The following is a 27,232-nucleotide window of genomic DNA, read 5'->3' as shown; positions in this document are numbered from 1 at the left end:
ACTTGGGCTTTTACCTTATATTTGCATTGGTATTATTAGGTCTCAAAGCAAAAGAAAGAAAATTAAGAATCTTCTAAAATTTTGGTAAATGACCTTTCATGAGCTATTAAGTCTTGTATGAAAAAATAAATGGGTGTTATGGGGCAAAATATTTTACATTGTATTGTATGGAAAAACACCAAGGAGTCCAAACATTTGACACAAATTCCAAAACCTCACCTAAGTACATCCTTAACTGTTATAAACATATATCTAAACCTTTCACAATGTATATTAAATAGAAATGAGGAGTGCTGCAACCTTTTGACGCTTGTTCAGCGTATGTTGATAATGGTAGATCTAGTGACTAAAAAGGTTGATAGCTAAGTGTGTTGTATAACATAAGTATCAATATATATGTTTTTAACAATAATATTGTGATGTCAATACAAATAAGATGTGTGTAGATTGTTGTTATCTATCTTTTAATCTCCTTAGTTTACAGCAGAGTATCTTCCTGTCTGTTTGTAAAGTAACATTACAACAATCAAGGTTAATAGTTAACAGCAGTCCATAATATTCTTTTTAACCCTACAAAACTATTACCTCCGTTTTTCATATATAACATATAAAATTACATTCTAACATGTCCAAATTTTCTTCAGTGGTAGTGAAATAGTTTAAATGTCAAGTCATATTTTCTGTTAAAATTTAATACTGTAATATCAAAGTTTTTTGTGATTTTTGTATTTTTGCAAAATGAAAACATTTGCAGGAAATAAAATTATTTTCAATTTTGATATTATTTTTTGTATTGATCTTTGCTTGGTATCACTTTAACTATTCTAATTTTTGTACAATGATGAACAAGCATATTATAATAAATGCACTGATACATTTCTAAAGTCATAGTAGATTATATGGTATCACATATTAGCATCACTCGGTTGAGTAACAGTCCTCAAATTATCACTCCGACTAATTACATTTTGTACTTCACTTGACTGACTTGTAGCGTCACTCCCACTAGTTACCTCCCCTGACTGACTTGTAGCATCAGTTGGTTGTGCGATAGTCCTTACAGCTTGTATTGATTGAGATATGATACTCAACCCAGCAGCTGATCGTGGCACAGTCCCATCTCTGGGTAAATTTTCAGGTCTGAAGAATAATTGTTTTCTAAGAGTAAATTGTGGCATAGGAACTTGTTTGCTTATTTCATAATTGTTTCCAGCTGGGATATTTTCTGTTGATACATCATGATTCACCCTGGTTAGTATGGATATCAAATCTTGGCTGTAAAATAAAAATAATAAAAATTAAATAGACAGTGATTGAGCAAGAGAAAACATAACGTCTTCTTTTTTTTATTTGAATACTGTGAAAGTGTTTTAATTGGTGGGTATCAATTTTTGTTGTTACAGTGATATTTACATGTTCGTGGGTTTTCAAACTCGTGGATTTAAGTTTTCTAGAAAGAAAAAAAAATGAAAAATTGAAGCCATTAGAACCGACAGTTACACTTAGTCTGGATTGAAGGACATTGCTAAGTAAACATTGACTCATATAAATTGTAGTTACAACACTTATTAACCCAAGATAAAGTGATCAACAGATTGAAGACCATTAAATGTGTTAATTAGGTCATAAACATGTTACCTAGAGAAAACAGTAACATAAACAAATGCTATAAACGTGTTTGAATTGTAAAATATTTCACTTTATTCAATATATTCTCTAAATCATAACAGTAGTCATACCTACATGGGTATCTTTCCATGTCTTGATTTGGACAATGGCTTTTTTATTTCGTTGGACACTTAATTCATGGATAAAGTCATCCACAAAAACCACGAAAATTGGTACCCCTTGAATAAAAGTACTTTCACAGTAAGAAGATGTGGAATGACTTTCAATGAGCCAATCACTTTCCAAATCAAAATGTTTAAAAAGTGAACCATTTCAAGTCATAGTAAAGCCTTCAATTAACACAAAGCCTTGGCTCACACCCAAAAGCAGGCTTTAAATGGCCCAAAACGATTAGAGTAAAACTATACAAACAGGAAAATCCAACAGTCTCATCTATAAACAAGAGTGTGTCCCAAGTACACGGATGCCCCATCCTGACTATCATTTTCTATATTCAGTGGACCCTGAAAATGGGATATAATATCGAATTTGGCATTAATATTAGAAAGATCATATCATAGGTCTCATGTTTACTAAGTTACAAGTTGATTGGACTTCAAATTCATCAGTAACTTCCTCGACCAAAAACTTTAACCAAAACCTTAACCAAAACTTCAACCAAAACTTTAACCTGTTACAGGACAGAAGGAAGGAAGCACAGACCAGAAAAAACATAATGCATATAAATAGGGCATGAAACAAGAGGCTCTCAAGAGCCTAAATCACTCACATTGATTTTTTGGTATCTATCTTTTGTTTAAGAGTTTAGGTGACCAATTTCATCGTAGTTTGTTTTTTTGGTTTAATGTATATTAATAAGTGTTTGAAAATGCAGTTTTTTGTCATACTTTCTTCAAAAGCAAAAGAAAAAGGTGTTTGGTGTGAGATTTTTAAGTTTGTTAGGTTTTAAAACATGTAAAAGGTGATTAATTGCATGCATGCACAGTAGACTTAAAGATGCTCACATGATAAACAAATTGTGTAAAATTGTCCTTAAAGGGCAATAACTCTTCAAGGGGTCAATTGACAATTTTGGTCATCTAACTTATTTGCAGATCTTACTTTGCTGAACATATTTGCTGTTTACAGCTTGTCTTTATCATTAATACTTTTCAAGATAATAACCAAAAACTGCAAAATTTCCTTAAAATTACCAATTTAGTGGCAGCAACCCAACAATGGGTTATTAGATTCATCTGAAAATTTCACGGCTGATAGAACTTTACCTTATAAACACTTTCACCCCATGTCAGATTTGCTATAACTGCTTTTGTTTTTGAAATATAAGCCAAAAACTGCAATTTACCCCTATGTTCTATTTCTAGCCATGGAGGCCATGTTTTTTTTGACAAAACAGAAAATAAAACACAAACTTTATTCTAGATACCCGAAGGATCATTCAGCTTAAGTTTTTTTGGAATTGGTTCAGTAGTTGAAAGATGTTTGAATATGTTTGAAATAGTTTACACCAGATGGATGACGCTGACGGACGACGACAGACACAAAGTAATGGCTAAAGCTCACTGTTCCTTTGGAACGTTAAGCTAAAAAAGAGAAACAAGAAACATTTATGACAATATCAACAAGCCAGAACCACTGAACAATAGATTCCTGATTTAGAACAGGTGCAACAATTCAGTGGATTTAAACGTTTTAACTGGTGCCAACCTTCACCCTAACCTGAAATAGTAGTTTGACATTATTACATAAAATAAATATTATTAAGACAATATATATGAACACTGATGTGAAAATGTCAGATTAGAGTCAATGGGTCCTAACAAAAGAAGATAGGAAAACCACAATCCGAAAATCAATGTTAACCAAAAGTTACAATAAAATAACTGAAAAAGTTCATAGTTCCTTCAGCATCAATCATCTAAAAACATGCTTCAATTATATTATTAAAAAGTTCACCAATTTCAATTTTTAATGAGATTACCATTTTCAATGATAATATGATATTACCAAATTTCAATTATTGATGACCATTCTGGACAAAGAAAGATAACTCCAATTGAAAATTTCTTGCCATTGCACAATATTGTGCAATTAGATATTTCTTGCTATTGCGCAATACTGTGCAACTGAAAATATTTGCTATTGCACAATATTGTGCAATTGAAGATTTCTTGCTATTGCGCAATACTGTGCAATTGAAAATTGCTTGCTATTGCACTTGAAGATTTCTTGCTATTGCTGAATACTTAATATAATAATTTTGGATCCTGATTTGAACCAACTTGAAAACTGGGCCATAATCAAAAATCTAAGTATATGTTTAGATTCAGCATATCAAAAAAATGCCCAAAAATTCAATTTTTGTTAAAATCAAACTTAGTTTAATTTTGGACCCTTTGGACTTTAATGTAGACCAATTTGAAAACGGGACCAAAAATTAAGAATCTACATACACAGTTAGATTTAGCATATCAAAGAACCCCAATTATTCAATTTTTGATGAAATCAAACAAAGTTTAATTTTGGACCCAATTTGAACCAACTTGAAAACTGGGCCCATAATCAAAAATCTAAGTATATGTTTAGATTCAGCATATCAAAAAAATGCCCAAAAATTCAATTTTTGTTAAAATCAAACTTAGTTTAATTTTGGACCCTTTGGACTTTAATGTAGACCAATTTGAAAACGGGACCAAAAAATTAAGAATCTACATACACAGTTAGATTTAGCATATCAAAGAACCCCAATTATTCAATTTTTGATGAAATCAAACAAAGTTTAATTTTGGACCCGATTTGGACCAACTTGAAAACTGGGCCAATAATAAAAAATCTAAGTACATTTTTAGATTCAGCATATCAAAAAAATGCCCAAGGATTCAATTTTTGTTAAAATCAAACTAAGTTTAATTTTGGACCCTTTGGACCTTAATGTAGACCAATTTGAAAACGGGACCAAAAATTAAGAATCTACATACACAGTTAGATTCGGCATATCAAAGAACCCCAATTATTCAATTTTTGATGAAATCAAACAAAGTTCAATTTTGGACCCTTAGGTCCCCTAATTCCTAAACTGTTGGGACCAAACCTCCCAAAATCAAACCCAACCTTCCTTTTATGGTCATAAACCTTGTGTTTAAATTTCATAGATTTCTACTTATTTATACTAAAGTTATGGTGCGAAAACCAAAAATAATGCTTATTTGGGCCCCTAATTCCTAAACTGTTCGGACCAAAACTCCCAAAATCAATCCCAACCTTCCTTTTGTGTTCATAAACCTAGTGTTTAAATTTCATTGATTTCTATATACTTATACTAAAGTTATTGTACGAAAACCAAGAATAATGCTTATTTGGGCCCTTTTTTGGCCCCTAACTCCTAAACTGTTGGAACCAAAACTCCCAAAATCAATCCCAACCTTTCTTTTGTGGTCATAAACCTTGTGTCAAAATTTCATAGATTTCAATTTACTTAAACTAAAGTTATAGTGCAAAAACCAAGAAAATGCTTATTTGGGCCCTTTTTGGCCCCTAATTCCTAAAATGTTGGGACCAAAACTCCCAAAATCAATCCCAACCTGCCTTTTGTGGTCATAAACCTTGTGTTAAAATTTCATAGATTTCTATTCACTTTTACTAAAGTTAGAGTGCGAAAACTAAAAGTATTCGGACGATGACGATGACGCAAGACGACACAGGACGACGACGACGCCAACGTGATAGCAATATAGGACGAAATATTAAAATTTTTGCGGTCGTATAAAAATTCAAGAATTCACAATTGATACTATAAACCAGAAGAGCATTAGTTAAAAAACAAATATTCTAAAAATATTGATAGGTCATGGAGCTCCTCTTGGGGATTTTTGAATTATAAAATATGGCGGGAGAAAGGATGGCTCAGACTTTGACCTTATATTTGCATTGGTATTGTTTGGGTCTCAAATCAAAAGAAAAGAAATCTAGAATCTACTTTTATTTTGATAAATGACGTTTTATGAACTATTGAAGTCTTATATCAAAAGAAAAGTGGGTGTTATGCGGCATTTTTTTTACCCTGTAATGATGGGGAAAAAGACAAGCAGTCCAAACATCACATAAGTACATCCTTAAAACAAATTGAACTGTTCATTCTTACCTATTGGCATATTGATTCAGATTTTCGGTGAGTTTCCGTATGTAAAACGACCCTCTTGTTCGACTTCTAAAGGATGTATAACCTGTAACAGTGGCATAGCCAATCAAAAAGTCTGATTCATCTGGTATAATTTTGGAGTTATTTGACCGACCTACATCCTCAGCATCTGTCTCAGGAAAGCTTTGACCTTCTTCTAGATCTGATGGACCATCAGCTTGTATTGATAAATCAGTTTGGTTTATTCCTACAATTAAAAAAAAAAAGAAGCTTTATATGTAAGCTAAATCTTGATAACATATACATTGATAACATTATAGATATATTACTGTAAACTAACTTAATTCATTGTGACTTTCCTGAGTAGAAAAATTTACCAAATATAAATAGTCACCAATATTTGAAACTTTGAACTTTCCTTATTAAACTAAATGAGGTTAATTTGAAAATTGCAAAATTAAATCGTCACGAAATGGACTAAAAAGGGCTATAATTTGTAAAACAGAAAAAAAGTATCCACAATAAAAAGTTTTTCGCAAAAAAGATTGTTTAGGTGTAATACCACCAAAACATGGTACGTCACATCCGGTTGCATACGAAAGTAGGCCTAAAAAAATATTCCCTTGAATTTGACAGTTGTAGAAAATTAACCCTGCATGTCAATGCACTTAAATTTTTCTGAGTCGTAAATATGTATGTTGGATGTCTGAAAGCATCATTCTTTTTTTATTTGATGGTCTTATAAAATATTTTGGAACGTTAAGGTTACGTAGTTACCAAAGCAGGTAACATGTAAATAACAGTGTAAAAATTGGGTTGTTTACTTCCGGCGATGATTATTTTCTTATATGCAATGAAATGTAGTGTGAAATTTTCACTGTATCACTGGAAAGGATTAAACTTTACACATGCAAAGTATTTCTTTGGTTGAAATAAAGGTAAATACTGTACAATTTTTTTTAAAAGTGCCAATTTAACAAAGACTAATAGGGAAAAATCAATGGTGGTATTACACCTATTTAGGGAAACTACATATGCACTCGTGACCTTATTGTACTTTCATTTTTAAAAGTTATTAATAAACCAGTTCATACATTGTAAACATGGACTATTCGGAATGGATTTAGACACAGAGAGCACGTTTGAGGTAAAATTGCCTTGAAATGAGGGTTTACGGGTGTTTTCTAAGTCAAATGAGTGGACAGACAAAGCTGTATTTAGTTTACTGTGTTAAATTTTAAATTACCCTGACAGATTTGTTTATACAACATGTGATTTTTTTTATTTCAGTGTTAACCATGTTCTGAAGAGCATTCTGTTGAAAAATCTCATATGTGAATTGGTCTGCAGATGACACTTCAGCATTAAAGTAAGTATCAACTATCATCATGTTTTTTTGTTTTTTTTTGGCCGCAAAAGTTTACAATTTGCCATTGTGCCGTCTACATTTTGCACAGACAATAAATCATCTAAACACTTATTTGCCCTGGATTTACACACATCAGAATCCAGTCTCACATACTTAAACTTTATAATTCTTACCAATTATTTTTTGTACCAGCATTCCAAGGGACATAACCCTTTTTAAAAACATTTTGAGGTATTTTTTTATTACTCTTTCTCCCAATTTTCTAATGTAAAATACAAGAAAGTGGACTCTTTGTGTAAATCTATTAGAAATATACTGTTATGAGTAAATAAAAAGACTTTGATACCAGTAACAATAAATGATTGACTGAAAGGGAACCGTTATTTGTCACACTAGGCGAACAGACCAAAAACTTGAGTTTCACATAAGGGCTTATAGAAACTTCCGTGTAGACTGTTAACATTTATAGAGACAGTTCTTTCAGCTAAAACACTTTAATTATTGATTTAACATTACATTTATTTCATTTTTGTGGGGAAATAATCACATTTGTTTTAATTTTTAGACAAAAGATATCAAGTTTTGATGAAAAAGGAAGGAAGGAGGGAAAATGGACCAAAACAGACCAAAACAGACCTTCAAATGAACTCTAAAAGGTGCAATAAAATTGTTTATCATCTTAAAGTTGTCTTTTGTATTCTATATAATTGTTTGAATGAATAGATCATGAGTTTATGATCAGATATTAGTCAACACTGCATTTTATAATAATACACTGAAATTAGGATTTTTCGAAGAAATTAGACTGAAATTGCCGTAGGATATGGCCTTACATTATAGTGATTTTCTCTGAAACTATAGCTCTGACTGAGACAAAACTTGACAGTTATGCTTGAAATAACTTGCAATTGGAGGGGAAAAAAATACATTAGGTTTATTTGACATTTAGGTGTTCTTTAGGTGTAATACCACCAAATCATGGTACGTCACATCCAGTTGCATACGAAAGTAGGCCTAAAAAAATATTCCCTTGAATTTGACAGTTGTAGAAAATTAACCCTGCATTTCAATGCACTTAAATTTTTCTGAGTCGTAAATATGTATGTTGGATGTCTGAAAGCATCATTCTTTTTTTATTTGATGGTCTTATAAAATATTTTGGAACGTTAAGGTTACGTAGTTACCAAAGCAGGTAACATGTAAATAACAGTGTAAAAATTGGGTTGTTTACTTCCGGCGATGATTATTTTCTTATATGCAATGAAATGTAGTGTGAAATTTTCACTGTATCACTGGAAAGGATTAAACTTTACACATGCAAAGTATTTCTTTGGTTGAAATAAAGGTAAATACTGTACAATTTTTTTAAAAGTGCCAATTTAACAAAGACTAATAGGGAAAAATCAATGGTGGTATTACACCTTTATGCAGTTGTTATAACATGGGGTTTTGCATTTTAAATAAATATATATAAGACCATGCAAGGTAACGAAACTTGAATTCAATTTGTCTATATTATTGGGTTATAACTATATATAAATAACATGTGCATATTAAGTGATTTTTAAGATAAAATCATTCGAAAAATTAAGAAAAAATTTTGAAAGACCAAAAATTAATAAATTTGATATCAGCAGTTCTGGGCCAATATCTTCAAATAGGTGATATTTTCCAAAATTTTCAAGGTAAATAAAAATTGTTCTAGTCTGACCAATTTATAACTGTCAGTTTTTCTCTAATTGCTAGTTTTTAAAATATCAACCCAAGCTGAAATACCCCATCCCTTGTTCAATTTTAGACAAGACAGCCATGTCTCAGCAGATTTCTCACTAGGAATTTTTCATGGTGATAAATGGTGAGTCCTGAAAGATTTTGAAGAGTTCATGATGCATGTAACTTTTTGTGTCTTAATGTAATGAAACATGACGAAAATAAAACTAAAACGATGTGTGTTGGATTGGTAGTTTTTATTAAATTTATATCCAATAAAATTGATGATCTTTTAATAGTTATTGTTCATTACAACATATATAACAGACTTCTTTCTATGTCTATCAACTACACCAGTGGATCATTGACTCTTGGTCTTTTACTTTGAACTGATGATTCTATGTCATCAGGTTCTCATTTTGATAATGATGGCATTATGTTAGAAAAGCTAGTACCCAGTTAATTATTATTAATTTATTTTATTTTAATTATATTAATTTATTTAATAATTTAGTTAATAATCCCTTTGATGTTGCATCATTATAATTATTGGTGCGGGACGTTTGCGTTTTTTCAAAGGACATTTGCACTTTTTATTTTGGACACTTGTGCTTCAAATCATAGGACATTTGCGCTTTTAAAAAAAGGACATTTGCACTTTTGCAACATTTGGTTTTTATGATAATCCTCCTGTTTTATCCAGGCTTTGCTTTTAAAAAATCATTGCATAGCCCTTTTCATAGCACATTGATATATGTTTAAAGTTTCTATACAGCTAAAAATAGTTCAAATTAAACATTTTAAAGACATAAAAAAAGTACAGTCATCTCATGTCAGTTTCCGCTTGATATCTGAAGCCCAAGGACTGAACAAATATTTAGCTCTTGTTACCTGTTCTGACTGGTATTTCGCCCATATTTCAAATAAATAATCATATTTCTCAATTCTGGGGTGCCTGTTCATCAATATAACAAATCTTTATGTAATTCATCATATCCGTAGCCAGGGGGGATTCGGGGGGTTCGGACGAACCCCCCCTTGAAAACAAATAAGCACTGTTAAAGTCAATGTTCTGTTCGAATTGTGACTGTTAAAGTCGAGTTTGTGAGTCCAACGAATCCCCCCTTGGAAATTCCTGGCTACGGGCCTGTTCATCGACTGTTGTTAAATGATACTCTTCAAAAAGATAAAAATAGCAGGAAGAGCAAGTATTACTGTTCATTATAAAGGACATGGAAAGATTCTGGACCATTTGTCGTAACAATGACAAATTTAAGATAAATTTATCTACGTGATAATACTTCTCAATAAAATTACAGGTGGACGACAATATGTAAAAATCGCAAATGTCCGGTCAATTTAATACAGGTGAATCAAAATTTAAAGCGCAAATGTCCATAGTATTTGAAGCGCAAATGTCCAATCCTATGCCCATAATTATTATAGTCTTTAATAAGAACAAGCAAATCTACAGTGAACACCTTTTATAATAATGAGTTTGGCTTTAATCATTTTTTAATCCAATCTGTTTCAATTTCAAAACATTTTTTTCCTTTGACTATGTTTACAATCGCTATGCACAATACGAGAAAATGTTAAATCATTTTAAGACCAGTAAAATTATTTTTTCAACCTTAAAATTTTATATCTTCACTGTTCTATGATCTATTTTTATTTTTTATGCATAGAAGCAACAGTTTTGAAACATCATATATCCATATCATTTCCAATACTCAAAAACAAAAATTTACTTTTTTGATTCAATCCATCTGTATGTGATGTTCAACACGTGGAAATATTCACGATTTTCAAATACTTGAAAAATTAAAACAAATTGGTGACTATTACATACTTATTGATTAGTTTGAACAGAATTATTATTTTTTAGGATGAAATACTTTTAATCTACAAAAAATAGTTATCAGTCAAAAAAAATATATTGATCTATGCATCACATAAAATTTTCAACATTGACTTACTGTTAAGTTTTTTTGTCTAAACAATGTCAACAATCATAAATCTTCCTGGCAAAAACGTCCAGGGGCAAATGAATATGCATAATCTATGTTTCTGATATATGACTATAAACTTTCCTCTGTACTAGACCTACAGGCTGAGCTGGATTTTCAACATGCTAGTTCACAAGGTAACATTTCACAGGAAGACATGTCACCTTATCCAGACACGTTATTCCAATCAGTCTTTTGCTCTTACTCCTGAATGCTGTCTGCTTAGCGGAGAAGCAGCAAATTCCAATTTAAATTTTTTTGTTTGACTCAGCGGCTGTTAAAATCCATAACCTCCCACCCTCAAGGCAAACATGATTTTTAATTTTAGTTTCTTGTGTATAATTTAGTTTTAGTTTGGTATAGTTTAGTATGACATCCATTATCACTGAACTAGTATACATATTTGTTTAGGGGCCAGCTGAAGGACTCCTCCGGGGTGGAGTTTCTTGCTGCATGGAAGACCCATTGGTGGCCTTTGGCTGTTGTCTGCTCTATGGTGGGGTTGTTGTCTCTTTGACACATTCCCCATTTACATTCTCAATTTTATTCCATGAAACCACTGTGGCGGTTAATCTCACTTAGAAAAATCTTACCTGTTTGCCTTTCATTTCCTTGACATGCCTGTATAAAGAACAGCTTTGGTTTGTTTGCTAAGCTCTTGCACTTTGAGGATCTAAAGAATGATGTTAAGTATCTGATAGCAATCTCTTTCCCGTCCACTCCATAAACAACATGTTCTCCGCCATGTGACAATATACATACAACCACAGCATTATACTTTGAATGGTCAAGTCGAGACAAACCATGCATTACTGCAGCCATATCTTTTACAGTGAAATCATTATATATTTTCACAATGAATCCAAGCCTACAGAAAGTTTCATCCAGCATCCCTACAACAATATTTTGAAATATCGTTATTAAAAACCTAACAATTTGAAATTGGGGAAAAAAACTCTTATTTGACATTACAATTAAGAAGATCATATTATACAAAATATATGTACTAAGTTTCAAGTTGATTAGACTTCAACTTTATTAAAAAATAACTTGACCAAAAACTTTATCCTGAAGCAGGATAGACGGACGAAAGAAAGGCCGGAAGAACAAACAAACAGATGCACAGACCTGAAATCATAATTCCCATAAATGGGACATAATAAATGAGGCATAAAAACTGGTTTTTACGTTGTTTGTCAAGAAATTCAGACTTCCTGTTAAATTCCACATTTGCAAAATGTCAAAATGTAAGCAAAAGTGAAAAACTTACATATGAATAATGACTCATCTTCAAAAACTACAAGAGCAAACTTAAAATTCTAGCTACAATATGAGATCAAACAAAAGTCATGTGAAACAAAGATTTTGTGAGATTGATTAGCACATTTACAGGCCTTCTTTTTAAATAAAGCAAATGCAATGTCTCTGAACTTTTGGTAGATTATTACTAGAAACTTTACATGCTTTTATACATGTAACTGTCATGATACAGGTTGTCGAAAGATGCTTTCTGAATAAATGATGAAGATGCATGCATGCATACAGTTGCTTTTATATTATGACCATTTTGGTGGAGAATTCTTACCAAAAAAACATTTCCAAATGGACAACAATCATGTTATTAAACAAATTTCAGTTTTAAGCAGATTTTAACTTACAGCAAAAATTAAAGGTTCAAACATAGTTGAAGGATTAATTCATATATCTCCCCAACATATATGCATGATATGTGCATAGAGGTTCAAATTTGTTTACAATGATTGATATTTGCAAATGGCAAATTTTACAAATCAGTAAAGTTGTAAGTCAAGCTTCATTGCAGTCAACCTTTCTGGGATATAATAAGCGATATAATTCATGATAATTAGCAAATTGTTATTACCATTCAATTAAATCATTAAAAGTCGTTGCCTGAGAACAAAAATTGTTTTATGATATGGTATAATTTAGATAATATTTAGTAGAAATGCTTTATTTGTCAAATCAGATAACCCAAAATAGTAATTTGAACTACCTGTATTATGATGATAACAGACCTGCCCAATTTTGAAAATCTCCATGGGAGATTAAGTGTGCGACCAGAATTTTAATGTTTCACTTTTTTGCGGCTGTCTGTGTGCACTGTCTTTTTTCACTCTTGAAATAGTTTTAAATCTTTTCTTTTTATACGCCCCTCAAAATTTTGACGGGACGTATTATGGTATATAAATGTCAAGTGTCCGTCCATCCGTCTATTTGTCAGGCATAAACATGTCGCACCATAACTTGAGAACGACATATCTAAATTTCATGAAACTTAATATAGTTGTTTTTTATGATGGTCAAATGATCTGTATACTTTTTGGTGAAAATAAGATATAAACTTTTTGAGTTACAGCATTTTGTAACTAAAACAGGGGTGTTTTTTTTTTCACATGTCACACTGTATCTCAAAAACGATTCTTTATTATTGCTTTAAAAGACTTTACACACTTCTTAGTTATATTAATCTTAATATCTGTATACTAATTGGTGATGATTCAAAATTTCATTTTTGAGTTATTGAGTATTTTGTAAAAAAGGGGGAGGGGTTTTTTACATGTCGTGCCGTATCTCAAAAACGATTTCTGCTTATTGCTTAAAACTGTAAACACTTCTTTGATTATTAATCTAAAGACCAGTATACTTTTTGGTGATGACTCAAAATTTTATTTTTGAGTTATTGAGTATTTTGTAAAAAAGGGGAGGTTTTTTTTTACATGTCGCGCCGTATCTCAAAAAACAATTTATGATTATTGCTTGAAACTCTACACACTTCTTTGTTATATTAATCTAAAGATCTGTATACTTTTGGTTTGATTCAAAATTTTATTTTAGTGATATTTGTAAAAAGTTTTTTTTTTAAATGTCGCGCCATATCTCACAAAACAATTTATGATTATTGCTTGAAACTGTACACACTTCTTTGTTATATTAATCTAAAGATCTGTATACTTTTGGTTTGATTCAAAATTTTATTTTAGTGATATTTGTAAAAAGGTTTTTTTTTACATGTCGCGCCGTATCTCAAAAACAATTTATGATTATTGCTTGAAACTGTACAAACTTCTTTGTTATATTAATCTAAAGATCTGTATACTTTTTGATTTGATTCAAAATTTTATTTTAGTGATATTTGTAAAAAAAAAAAAGGGTTGGGGGGGGGGGGGGGGGGGTTCACATGTCACGCCGTGTCTCAAAAACAATAAATGGTTATTGCTTAAAACTTTCTCAGACACTATTCATGATTATTGCATAAAACTTCCACACAAGATGTCAGGCGTATCATGCGTTCATGGCGCAGCTGTTTATTTCTTTTGGTTTACTGATGATGAGCTAATAAGCCTTGATTTCTTTTATTTACATAACTCTTGTATAGTTTTATTGGCAAGATAACTTATTAATATAAAGAAAAATGGCATTAAAAAATAAAGGATACAAAGTGGACCCCCCCTTTTTTCCAATTCAAAGACCTTCTTATCTTTGCACCATGACTCAAAAGACCTACATTTAATATAAGTATCCTAAAGTTAAAAAGATGAAAACAGTTTTTGAGTTAGTCTATCAGACTCTGTATAAATGAGAAAATAGATAAAACTTGAGTTATCTTTTTTTGCGTTCAGCTGTGCCTTTACAGGCTGTCAATCTTATACATAGTAGAAGTAAATATAAATTGGCGTCGATTTTAAATTTCAACCATACAGAAACACGTTCAAAAGTTCTTGATTAATTTACTAGCATCTTCATCACTTCCAACTCGACATCCAAAGCCAGACTGAGGATAGAAATTATTATTGTTGATAATAATACAGAAACCTGCAAAATAAACATATAAACAGATATTTTTAAATATTTCAACAACAATACAGTCTCTCAATTCATCTAAAGATACATTGTTGATATTGATCTTGTTAATTACAGTCGATTCCACTTAATTGCATACAGGTTAATAGCATAATTGTGGTTAATTGCATAGTTTTCTCCTGCACAAAATCATTTCCAATTCATCTAATGTTAAATTGTCCAGTTATATGCATAGCTCTACAAGATGACAAGTGGCCTTTTGGTTTATTGCATAGACAATAATCATCGTCTTGATATGCTTAGTTAAAACTGACAAGATTTTTGACCGGGAACAGCAATTTGGTGAGTATATTTTTGATGAATGCATCTTTATTTTCATTATTATTTCATATTTACTTCTTTGTTATGTGTCTATGAATAAAGTTTTAAACAGTTTCCTTCATGTTTATATGATGTAATATGATATAAAAATTAACCTCGATGTTTACACAGGTAAGTGTAAGCCTCGAGGTCATAAAAATGTCAAACAGATAATTGTTGTAAAAACACTGACCATTCTTTCTCAAAGGGTGTTAATTAAATTGATTGGATTGTATTATCTATAATTATATTCCAGATAAAAACCAAAAACTGCAAAGTTTCCTTAAAAATTACCAAATCAGGGGCAGCAACTAAACAACGGGTTGTCTGATTCTTCTGAAAATTTAAGGGTAGATAGATCTAAACCTGATAAACACTTTTACCCCCCCCCCCCACCCCCAACCCCAGCCCCCTGTCACATCTACTCTTTATACTTTAGTTTCAGAGAAATAAGCCAAAAGCTGCGTTTAAACCCTATGTTCTATTTTTAGCAATATCCACCATCTTGGTTGGGGGTTGGCATAATCTGACACAATTTTTTAAACTAGATACCATAACGATGATTGTGGCAAAATTTGGTCAAATTTGGCCAAGTAGTTTCAGAGGAGAATATTTTTATAAAAAAATTCAATGAAGATGAAGACCGCGACAGACATCAAGCGATAAGAAAAACTCACTTGACCTTTAAAGGTCAGGTGAGCTAAAAGGAAAAAGAAATATGCAATTTTTCCTGCTTGTCGGTAAGTGCTACCTTATTTATCCTTGTACATCAAAGTGGCTATTCTTTGCTACATAAACTTGAGTGCCATTGATAAACTAGAAACCTTTAGCCGGTAACAAGAGAGACTTGGGAGTATTGAGGATAAATATTTTTTTCACATTCTACTACTGCTATTCCCTTTCAACTACATTGAGTAAGATCTAACATACCTCTAGGGAAGGCATTCATTTCATACGCATGCATTGGAGATGGTTCATTAGTCTGTGGTCCACCATTCTGAGGCCTGCTGGGTAATGATGGGTACTGGTCAACAACAGGTGATTCTGAAAAAAACATTAACAAATATTTTCAAAAATAAATGTATTTTTATTTGACCTCACCATGCTTAAATTTTGAATAAGAAATTTCCGTTAAATGTTCAAGCAATATTAAACCACTAACCATCAAATGTTAATAAAAGTGCCATCTGACCCGCATCCCCCCTTCCCCATACAATTAATTCTGGAAAAGCCCTTATTAGGATTTTATGTAGATATATTTTTTTTACATGATATATAAATGGTGATTTTTTTTTAAATAGTTTTAGCTTCAACATGTCCATGATGTCCAAAGGGACAGTTATAATTAAAGCTGTATAAAGATAGCCAACACCAAAGCAAATGAAAAAGGGAAATAACTCTTGGATGGTAATTTTCAAAATCTTTAAAATCCAACTTGACCTAAATTTGAATGATCAAAGCATGTACAAACCCACAAAACACTACACAGGACACTCTAGATGTTGATCCATGAAAAAACAAGCAAAATCTCAGGTGCTCCAAATGATAGTTATTTCTTGTTTGTTATTCAATTCAAATTAAAAAGTAAAAAGACAATTTTGGTAAGTTTTAAAAAAGTTTAGATGAGTTCTAATGTCACTTACTTGATTGAAACTGATATTGATCTTTTTTTTTATTTCTGTATTATTTTGGTCATTATGAAAAAAGCCTTTAAAAGGGAAATCTAAACTTATATGATAATCTTAAAGTGATCAAATAAACTGGTTATCCAGAGTGATTGAGTTAAAATTAACACTAGGATGAAATTTTTACTCTCAGTACATAGATACTTATCACCAGCAACTAATTTCATACAATATTTTCTGAGAAAAATATACTTTAAATTCATGAACATTGCACAGTCTAATTACTTTCCATCAATTCTCTACTTAAGATGTATTGTGAAAAGAGCCCCTTTTCTATAGTAAATCAACAAACGTAAAAGTACTGTACATGTAAACAAGTGAAGTATATGTATATCCCCATTTTATAATATTAGAAAACAGACAGTGTCTGACATCTTAAAGGACACACACATTACAACTTATCACTGTTTCAAAACTGCTGATCACACATGAAGTCTTATTCCATTTATTCCAAGAAGAGAGGGATGAAAATATTTGTTAGATGAACAGATCTAGACAGAAGGATGGAAGATCAGACTTTAAGGATGTTTGCTTGTCATGTTTCAGAATTTTTGTCAGATTTTCAAAATCCTCTGGTTTTATCCATTTGACTACCTTAAAAAAATTTGCCCATGAACCCCCATTTTCTTTTTATAAATCTTTTTCATGTATAATTATAAGCCATTTGTAAAAGTTCTAAAAAAAATATTTCTTATTTAATAGTTTTGAGAACTTTAACTGGTCAATGATGAAGCTATGAAAAATCAAGAGAGAACATTTTCCCGCCAAAATTCCAATGGCTAATATCTGGAAAACAAGCACATTGACCCCTATATATTTTTTGCTTTTTTGCTTTCTCAATTTATCCCCTATCAATATATACTAGTGTTATGGAAAGTGATTTATTTTGAAACTGAGCAGCGAACTTCCTTAAATATGTACACTATTTATTTTGTATCACACATATGGTGTTTTTTTATGTTTGTAATGATCATAACGACCAATTGATAGCCGTTTGTTTTCTGCTCCTTTGTAGAAGTTGTTGTCTCTTTGACACATTCCCAATGGTCCCTGCTTCTATTCTGACATCTATTGTTAATAATTATTTACCTAGTGTCTGTGTAGCACCATTTATATTTAAACTGTCAGTATTATTTACCTAGTGTCTGTGTAGCACCATTTATATTTAAACTGTCAGTATTATTTACCTAGTGTCTGTGTAGCACCATTTATATTTAAACTGTCAGTATTATTTACCTAGTGTCTGTGTAGCACCATTTATATTTAAACTGTCAGTATTATTTTCACCATCTATCAAATGTGGATACTTAGCTATAAAGAAATAAAAAGAACAAACTTTACAGCAAAACTAACAATATTCTAAGTATACTATTGTATAACAATACAGAATAACTTGTTTAAGTTAAACCTTATATATATACTCATGATATTTACATGACTTACATCTAGAAATTGACAAAGAACGTTAGTTGAAAACAAAACTTTACAACAAAAGAGATGAATTCAGCTTTCCAATTGTGAACTTTCCATTTTTAAGTAGCAACATTCCAGCAGCACCTGCATACAAGGTATATATCTCCCAATTGATACGATATTTCGGTGCTTGCATTTCCTATCATGATTTTCTTGATAGACATGATAGAGGGTAACTGCTCACAAGGAAGCTATTAAACCAAGAGTTCCAAATGGTGAAGTTGAAATCATCCCTTCGTAAATTTTACGAACGCCATCATGAGTTGGTTGACCGTTATGAAATAACCGTTTCACAAATGATATCCGATATGTTCCTTACGTCGTAACTACAATCATCTTCCCTTTCATAAATGTGACCTACCAAATTAGACTATTTACTGGATTTGTTACAACATAAGCAACACGACAGGTGCCACATGTGGAGCAGGATCTGCTTACTCTTCTGGAGCACCTGAGATCACCCCTAGTTTTTGGTGGGGTTCGTGTTGCTTATTCTTTAGTTTTCTATTTTGTGTCATGTGTTCTATTGTTTAAAATTGAGAATGGAAATGGGGAATGTGTCAAAGAGACAACAACCCGCCCAAATATAAAACACAACAGCAGAGGGTCACCAACAGGCCTTCAATGTAGCGAAAAATTCCCGCACCCGGAGGCGTCCTTCAGCTAGCCCCTAAACAAATATATACTAGTCCAGTGATAATGAACGCCATACTAATTTCCAAATTGTACACAAGAAACTAAAATTAAAATAATACAAGACTAACAAAGGCCAGAGGCTCCTGACTTGGGACAGGCGCAAAAATGCAGCGGGGTTAAACATGTTTGGGAGATCTCAACCCTCCCCCTATACCTCTAACCAATGTAGTAAAGTAAACGCATAACAATACGCACATTAAAATTCAGTTCAAGAGAAATCCGAGTCTGATGTCAGAAGATGTAACCAAAGAAAATAAACAAAATGACAATAAAACATAAATAACAACAGACTACTAGCAGTTAACTGACATGCCAGCTCCAGACTTCAACTAAACTGACTGAAAGATTATGATTTCATCATATGAACATCAGGCACAATCCTTCCCGTTAGGGGTTTAGTATCATACCATCATAACATATATGAGAAGAACATAACCCGTGTCATGCCAACAACTGTTTTTAGAATAAATGTGTTTAGTTCCGATGCAAAGACCTTATCAATGACTCAATATTAACGCCAAAATATGCAATCTTTAATGACTTGACAACAGTATCGTAATTATATCCCTTCTTAATAAGTCTATTCAAAGGTTTTGTAAGTTTCTGAGGTGAATACTGACACCTTTGTGCTTTATAAAGAATATTACCATAAAAAATTGGATGTGAAATACCTGAACGTATTAAAAGTCTGCATGTTGAGCTATATTTACGAATAATGTCTTTATACCGATGATAAAATTTTGTAAATGTTTTGACTAGTTTGTGATATCGAAAACCCTGGTGTAATAATTTTTCAGTAATACATAAATTTCTCTCGTTAAAATCTAAAACATTGTTACATACACGAGCGAATCGTACAAGTTGAGATATATAAACACCGTAAGATGGTGACAAGGGAACGTCACCATCTAAAAACGGATAATTAACGATAGGAAATGAAAAATCATCCCTTTTATCATAAATTTTAGTATTCAGCTTTCCATTAGTGATATAGATATCAAGATCGAGAAAAGGGCAGTGGTCATTGTTAGTATTAGCTTTATTTAAAGTAAGTTCAACAGGATAAATTGCATTAATATACATACTGAAGTCGTCATTATTGAGAGCCAAAATATCATCCAAATATCTAAAAGTATTATTAAATTTGTTTATCAGATGTTGTTTCGATGGGTCTTTGCTTATTTTTGTCATAAATTGTAACTCATAACAATACAAAAACAGGTCCGCAATAAGTGGTGCACAGTTAGTCCCCATTGGAATTCCAATAATCTGACGATATACGGAATCCCCAAAGCGAACAAAAATGTTATCTAGTAAAAATTCAAGGGCATATATAGTATCAAAGCATGTCCAATTAACATAGTTTTTTTGTTTATTGCTACTAAAAAATGACCTAAAAGAGTTTGAACATATATATTCACATTTTGATTTTTTGAATGCCCATTTAATTAGGTGTGTGAATTTTTTCTTAATGAGAATGCTTCTTTCATTTTGAGCCAGGCGTTGTCAGTTTATTTTCAATTTACGAGTTTGACTGTCCCTCTGGTATCTTTGGTCCCTCTTTTAGCTTTAAATAAATAAAAGAAAATAACTTTACAACAAAATTTTCAATTAACAATACAGAAAACATGTATATAAAGGTAAACCTTATGAAAAGTTAAAACTGACCTTATTTTTTATAAGATAGCAATTGAGAAACAATGTCTAAAAAATCAGTGAGCCTTGGAGGAACAATTAGATTTGACTTTGCTATCAATTCAAATTTGAGATTGTTTTTATATTTGAAACAAGAATGTGTCCCCAGTACACGAATGCCCCACTCGCACTATCATTTTCTATGTTCAGTGGACCGTGAAATTGGGGTAAACCCTCATTTGGCATTAAAATTAAAAAGATCATATCATAGGGAACATGTATACTAAGTTTGAAATCGATTGGACTTCAACTTCATCAAAAACTACCTCGACCAAAAACTTTAACTTGAAGCAGGACAGACAGACAGACGAAAGGACGGACGAACGGACGCACAGACCAGAAAACATAATGCCCCTCTACTATCGTAGGTGGGGCATAAAAAAAACGAATATGCAAATCAGAAAAAAGATACAAGATAATCTATGCTACATTTCCAAAGCTAGGACACAGCTAGAAACAATTATGATATATAATATCTTTACCTTGATATTCATCAACAAGCTCCAATAAATCTCCTCGATTTAGTACTTTTAACATGTCTTTAAGTACATTTATACTGGCTGGAATTATTAATGAGTTTTTTTCTAATAGAACAAACAGGTCAAACACATGTTTAACTTTCTGTAATTGTCCTCTCTTAATTCCTAATGCTTTACTAGAATGGTATTTCAACTGTTCAAATTCTTTGTCAGATAAATCTTCTGATATCTTATATAGTAAAATTCTGAAACAAATAATACGTAAAATGTTTTACTTTGAAAATATTTGAAAATATGTTCATATCATCCATGAATCAATATAATAGTGGCATTATTGCTTTGTATCAATCTGACAAGTTAAACCTTTTTCAACTGATGTTTATAGTTTATTTTACTGTTATACTGTTCAGCCACTGTACCAAGTTAGGAGGAGGGTTGGCGCGCCTTCTAATTAGTTCATCCTGCCACATTCTGTGTGTGCCTGTTCCAAGTCAGGAGCCTGTAATTCAGTGGTTGGCGTTTGTTGCAGTATATCGTATTGTTTTTTGTTCATCATTTTGTACATAAATTATTTTTCTTGTTTGAACTAATTTACAAATTATCATTTTAGCAGTCTATTATAGCTGAATTTGTTTTTTCAGTTTTACTCATTGTAAAAGGTGGTGCAATGAAATTCTTAAAGCTGAATATTTAAAAACCAAGGATGTAAAGGAACCAAATCAGTTAAGGTGCTACATATTTTAGATATAAGAAGATATGGTATGAGTGCCAATGACACAACTCTTCATCCAAGTCACATTTTATAAAAGTAAACCATTATACATGTAGGTCAAAAGTACAGCTATTTCACCATGAATAACCTAAGGCCTAAATTAATATATTGTTTGTTTCCCCAATCCCGACCCTGCAAATCTAGGTGTGGGTAGGTAGGTAGGTAAATAATTCTATTTTATCCAATAAGCTGGAACAGTGTCGGTCGATCCAGCAAGCCTGCAAATTGGAAATGAATAAAATAATCTGCGACTTAGTTTTGACAATCAAATTTTGAGGGTGGGACCGTTTTTACAGGGTCAGTCGGGATTGGGGAAACAAACAATATTTTATTTAAGGCCTAAGAGTAATGGCCAAATTCATTTAAGGTCAACTTTGCCTTGGGGAGTTTAAAGCTTAGTTTCAAGGAATTAAGTAACATACTTTTCCTTATTTCATGTATTTAGAACATGTGCATGCCATATAAATATAGTATTATACATTTAGAAGAATATCACTAAATAGCAAATAGTGCTACAGTGACCTATAGTTGTTAATTTCTATGTCATTTTGGTCTCTTGTGGACAGTTGTCTCATTGGCAATCATACCACTTCTTCTTTCTTATAATTAGTGCTAAACAATGCTTAAAGTGTTGTTCAATCATGAGAATTATGTTCCAGTATGATAATTATTATTTGGACGAATCTCCATCCGGAAATAAATTATTCTGGAATATTTAAGCAGAGATTCAGATTAAAGTTTGACTATTCAGCATGTTCAGAGTGTCAAAACCCAAAATTTATAAACCACCTCAGAACTATCATCCTGTTTACTAACCTGAAAGGTAATAGCCTAGGATCTGTTTCCATGCCAACCTCTACACGTCTGGGATCTAACTCTAACTTTCTCACTAAATCTATTCGTCCAATTAACCAAAAACACTCTGCTAAATAACTACCATCATGTAATGCAACATGTTTATTTCTTTCAATGGCACTAAATATGTCTATTGCCATAGTTGCCATTTCTAATTTTGCTGATCCAGTCACATCTCTTAGCAAAAATTTTAATTTCTCAAGGTCATCACTACCAAGGTCACTGCAAATTTCCACCAAAATTTGTCTTAACCTTAAATTAGCCATTTTGTCCTTTGTATCACAACTCAACTTCTGTTTTTATGATTCACAATAATAAAAGTGTAACCTCATACCTGCAATGAAATCAAAAGAATTATAACTTTGTTTAAGTATGATAAGAAGTCAAGGCTATTTTAGCAATAAATGTAATGGGGGTGGGGCACTTATAATCACTATATACATGTAGCTATGTATCATATGCATGTTATTTCAAAATTGCTTTTCCTATTTAAAAAAAATGGAGAATGTGTCCCAATGGACACAGATGATACCCCTGCTTGCATACAACATAATAAAGGGACATAACTCAAGAAAGATAAAAGTGTCAGATGCTATTCAAATGTGTACTTGATCTGTATTTTGTGGTAATAAGCATTGTTTATAAGTTTCATAACATTTGGTTGATGCAAACTTAAACTAAAGAATGGAAACTAAAATCATGGCAATTTTTCCATTTATAAAGAGGTATTTATAACTCTAAAACTGTTAAAGTGACACCACTATTTTCAAACGTGATCAGTGTTTTGTGGTAATAAGCATTTTGTATAAGTTTCATAACATTTTGTTGAGTCAAACTTAAGATAAAGAACAGAAACTGAACATTTTGCAATTTTTCCATTTATACAGGGGCATAACTGTAGAACAGTTGAAGTGACGACACAAAAATTAAAACTTGATCTGTGTTTTGTGGTAATACATAATAAGCACTACGTTTAAGTTTCATAACATTTGGTTGAGGCAAACTGAAGTTAGAGTTTGGGAAGTATGAACAGCCAGCAGATGAACAAGGGTAAAACTTAATGTCCCCTCCTCTACATCGGGGGCATTAAAAAAAAACCAATTGAACACAATACACACATATATGTTAAATATTTCTATAAGGGAAAGAATTGACTTAAAATATGATTTCATTTCAACTTAGAGACCAGAGCCACAAGACATGGTACCTAATAATATATTCATGATATTAAACCATTCTTTCATCATGTTTATATTCATAATATTAATCATCATGTGTTCTTATCTTAAATTTAACATGCTCATGGTGCTTAATAAACCACCTTTCTTGTTAAACCTTTATTTTTGATAATTGAAAAGTAAAGAAAGTAGGTATACATTATTTTTGGGGTAATCTGGAGCACACCTTTATGTGCTGGATGTTCTCACCGTGTCAACCCATTGTTGGCCTTTGGCTATTTCTGCTCTTGGTGGGGTTGTTGCCTTTTTGACGCCTTCCCGGTTTCCAATTAATAAAATGTGAATTCTGCAAAAATCGTGAGGAATCCAAAAATGGTTTTGCTTTCATTCTTGACTTTAAGATCATATAAATCATGTTTAAATGCTAGACATAAAACATGAAAAATGATAATAATGATAATCGGATATGATTTAACTTATTTCAATTCATTCTATCCTTTAAAAGTGTAATTTTAATGTTTTCCTTAAAGTTTGTGGTCAGTTTGGATGTTCAAATTGTGCATTTGCCAATTACAGATTTAGTTCTGTGAATATTACACACGTTTTAAACAAACTTAAAACTTCCCTTAAAATTTGTCAATCGTACAAACACTGGTTCTACCTCACGCTAAATTGGCTTTTGCCCACGAAAAGCAAGGTAGGTAAAAAGTTTTATATGGGCGCTTTAACATTTTAACAATCTTTCAGCAAAAAATAACTTCTGGAATCATGCAAAAGTATCTATACTAGCTTAACAACAAATTAAATGTAATTAAAATATTTGTAAACTCAAAGGCTACTCATATTACTCACACATATATTTGTTCACTCAGCTACATTGTTGCTTTTCATTGTCGATTGTAAATTTATGTTCCTGCTAAGGGAGACAACTTAAACAGGGATCCTTTAATTACAGGGTAATTTATAGGATTTGGTGAACAGACAATTAGACATTATTTTTGCCTTAAGTAACGTTGTGAAGCAAAACCCATACTGCATCATATAGTAACGGAAGCTATATAAGGCCTTACAGTGATCTATAGTTGTTAAATTCTGTGTCATTTGGTTTCTTGTGAAGAGTTGTCTCATTAGCACACATATACCACATCTTTTTATTTTTATTCTCATAGCATACATGTATAAAACCCCACCCTTGTGATGCCCTATGGTCATGATGGTTATGTTTTAAAAAGCAAAATAAAGTAATATGAGACCTTAATTGCCGAAGAGACATATACTGTTACTCTCCATCAGAGACCAAATGATCACTATTGACCTTCAAAATGAACAAAACCTATACCACATAGTGAACTTAAAAATGGCTGCAAAATGACAAATGTAAAACAATTCAACAAAATACATGTAGCCATCTATAATGTATTTCGGAGTTTAATGTGACGTCCATTAACACTGACATGACTGAACTAACTATACAATTTTGTTTTGGGGCTATCTGATCAAAGCATGTATCTTGGTGCGGGATTTTCTAGCTGCATTGAACATGTTGAAGACCCATTGGTGGCCTTAGGCCATTATCTGCTCTTTGGTCGGGTTGTTGTCTCTTTGACACATTCCCTATTTTCATTTTCAATTTTATTTTATGATTAATGTAAAAAACAATAAACAAAAACAAATTTGATATACACATTATACAGCAACAAACAATTAACATGATTAACACTGATTTACAGGCACCTGACTTGAGACAGGCATATATATAGAATGCCGCAAGTTAATTAATGTTTGTCTCAGACGCCAAACCCTCCCACTTCGCCTGGGACAATAGTGTAACATGTGCAACTGCTATTTGGGAATCTGCAACACTTGACCCAAGAATTTACTTCGCATGAACTATTGACTTCATATAACAATCACTTTCAGTTTTGGATCAGACAATTTGATTGCAATATATCTAACAGAAACCTTTTATGAACATGATGAAGAATAGTAACGGTGGATAAAATATAAATAGCAATAAGGTAAAATAAAAAAATCATGCACATATACATGTATGTGAAATAAATACCTCTATATAGACATGATGGATGGGAGATTGCTTTTTCAACTATTGATTCATCCTAAACACAAAACATGCATGAAATATTTGCTACTAGTACATGCAGTATAGGTATTTGTTTAGAGGCCAGTTGAAGGACGACTCCGGGTGCATGAGTTTCTCGCTGCATTGAAGACCTATTGGGGACCTTCTACTGCTGTCTGTTCTACAGTCGGGTTGTTGTCCCTTTGACACATTCCCCATTTCCATTCTCAAGTTTACTAGACTTAATCAACCAATCAACTATTGTCGTACTGATAGTGATATGTCCACTCTCAGCATGCAGACTAAACTATTTGAGGTAGATACATTGTGTACCACAATATTGGATTGTACAATCACAGTAAAAAATCGGTCAAGTTATTCGCTGTTCTTTGTTATACTTTTTTTTTTAGATTTATTTGTTTCGTTTGTTTGGTACCAGGGACAAAGTCAAACACATATAACGAACTTGATCACAAGAAAATGTATCACCTATTAGTTCTTCATTATCTTGGCATTCCGCTTATCCATCTGGCATTGTCTATTCATGTCATTCGACGATGATTCGTAAACCGAAACTGAAGGAAAAATGAATTCTAAAAATAGATTATTCGGAACTGCATAAAATAAATCTTTACCAATGTCGGATAAGAACTGTAGTTGAATCCGTATATCTTCTGCCAAGTATTAAACACCTCCAAAATTTGGAGTATTAAAAGACAAAAGGTAATAATCTTTTACCAGTAAAACGATTGTTTAAACTTATAAATCGAAAAGTTCGTGCACTAATCCCCGTATCCAGTGGAGGATCCAGAAAATTACATAAGTGGGGGCCCGCTCTAGTCACGCTTCAATGATTCCCTATATAAGCAACCAAATTTTTTCCCAGAAAAGGGGGGGGGGCGTTCCCCCTGCCCCCTTAATCCGCCAATGGTATCTGATATTTTATTTACAATACAATGTTTAGTTTATTATGATTTCAAAAAGAGTCAATAATTAATGTTCCCAGTGGTCTGGAAAAAAAAAGTAACACTATTTTTAGGAAAACTAAAAAAAAAGTTACTTAGAAGTTTCCTTAAGGAATGTAGCTCCCTCTTGCATAGGTCTATTTTTTGTCCGGGTTTGGCTGTACCAGAGACATGATACACATATGTGTGTCTCTGGCTGTACTTAGTCTTATTAGTTATGAGGACTTTAAAGAATTAAGCATCGAACATCGCCGCTGAAGAGACATTCACTGTCGAAATGCTCATTTGGTGTAACACAATTTATCATTTTGTTTTCA

The 27,232-nt window shown here is 32.0% G+C and overlaps 1 protein-coding gene and 1 long non-coding RNA gene across 4 annotated transcripts; one reads left to right on the top strand and one right to left on the bottom strand.

Moving 5' to 3' along the window:
• Positions 1 to 443: 443 nt before the first annotated feature.
• On the bottom strand, positions 444 to 26,566 carry LOC139503019 (caspase-8-like). The gene is made up of 9 exons (XM_071292685.1): positions 26,440 to 26,566; positions 22,654 to 23,026; positions 21,069 to 21,310; positions 17,959 to 18,033; positions 15,968 to 16,081; positions 14,609 to 14,689; positions 11,449 to 11,748; positions 5,771 to 6,014; positions 444 to 1,275 (listed from the first exon to the last, which is right to left on the bottom strand). The coding sequence occupies exons 2-9, from the start codon at positions 22,956 to 22,958 to the stop codon at positions 906 to 908; spliced, it is 1,731 nt and encodes a 576-aa protein (XP_071148786.1). The 5' UTR covers positions 22,959 to 23,026; positions 26,440 to 26,566; the 3' UTR covers positions 444 to 905.
• LOC139503022 (uncharacterized) lies at positions 6,594 to 7,820 on the top strand. 3 transcript variants are annotated; one of them, XR_011659001.1, is made up of 3 exons: positions 6,594 to 6,705; positions 7,058 to 7,136; positions 7,702 to 7,820. It is a non-coding gene; the product is annotated as an uncharacterized lncRNA (long non-coding RNA). The 3 variants fall into 3 exon arrangements; XR_011659002.1 differs by lacking the exon at positions 6,594 to 6,705 and adding an exon at positions 6,837 to 6,914; XR_011659000.1 differs by lacking the exon at positions 6,594 to 6,705 and having other exon boundaries at positions 7,006 to 7,136.
• Positions 26,567 to 27,232: the final 666 nt, after the last annotated feature.

Source organism: Mytilus edulis, chromosome 14 (assembly GCF_963676685.1).
Source record: "Mytilus edulis chromosome 14, xbMytEdul2.2, whole genome shotgun sequence".
Lineage (NCBI taxonomy): Eukaryota > Metazoa > Mollusca > Bivalvia > Mytilida > Mytilidae > Mytilus > Mytilus edulis.
Note: the sequence above shows the minus strand (reverse complement) of the source record. Positions and strands in the feature narration are given on the sequence as shown.

Bases quoted from the DNA above. Each gene is read 5' to 3' on its own strand.
- LOC139503019 (XM_071292685.1), bottom strand. From the start codon at position 22,958: ATGGCTAATTTAAGGTTAAGACAAATTTTGGTGGAAATTTGCAGTGAC. The intron at 16,082-17,958 runs GTAAATAATACT...TGTTTTTTTCAG, and splicing joins TGGTGCTACACAGACACTAG to AATCACCTGTTGTTGACCAG. The intron at 6,015-11,448 runs GTAAGATTTTTC...TTTTAATTGTAG, and splicing joins AGGAAATGAAAGGCAAACAG to GAATAAACCAAACTGATTTA.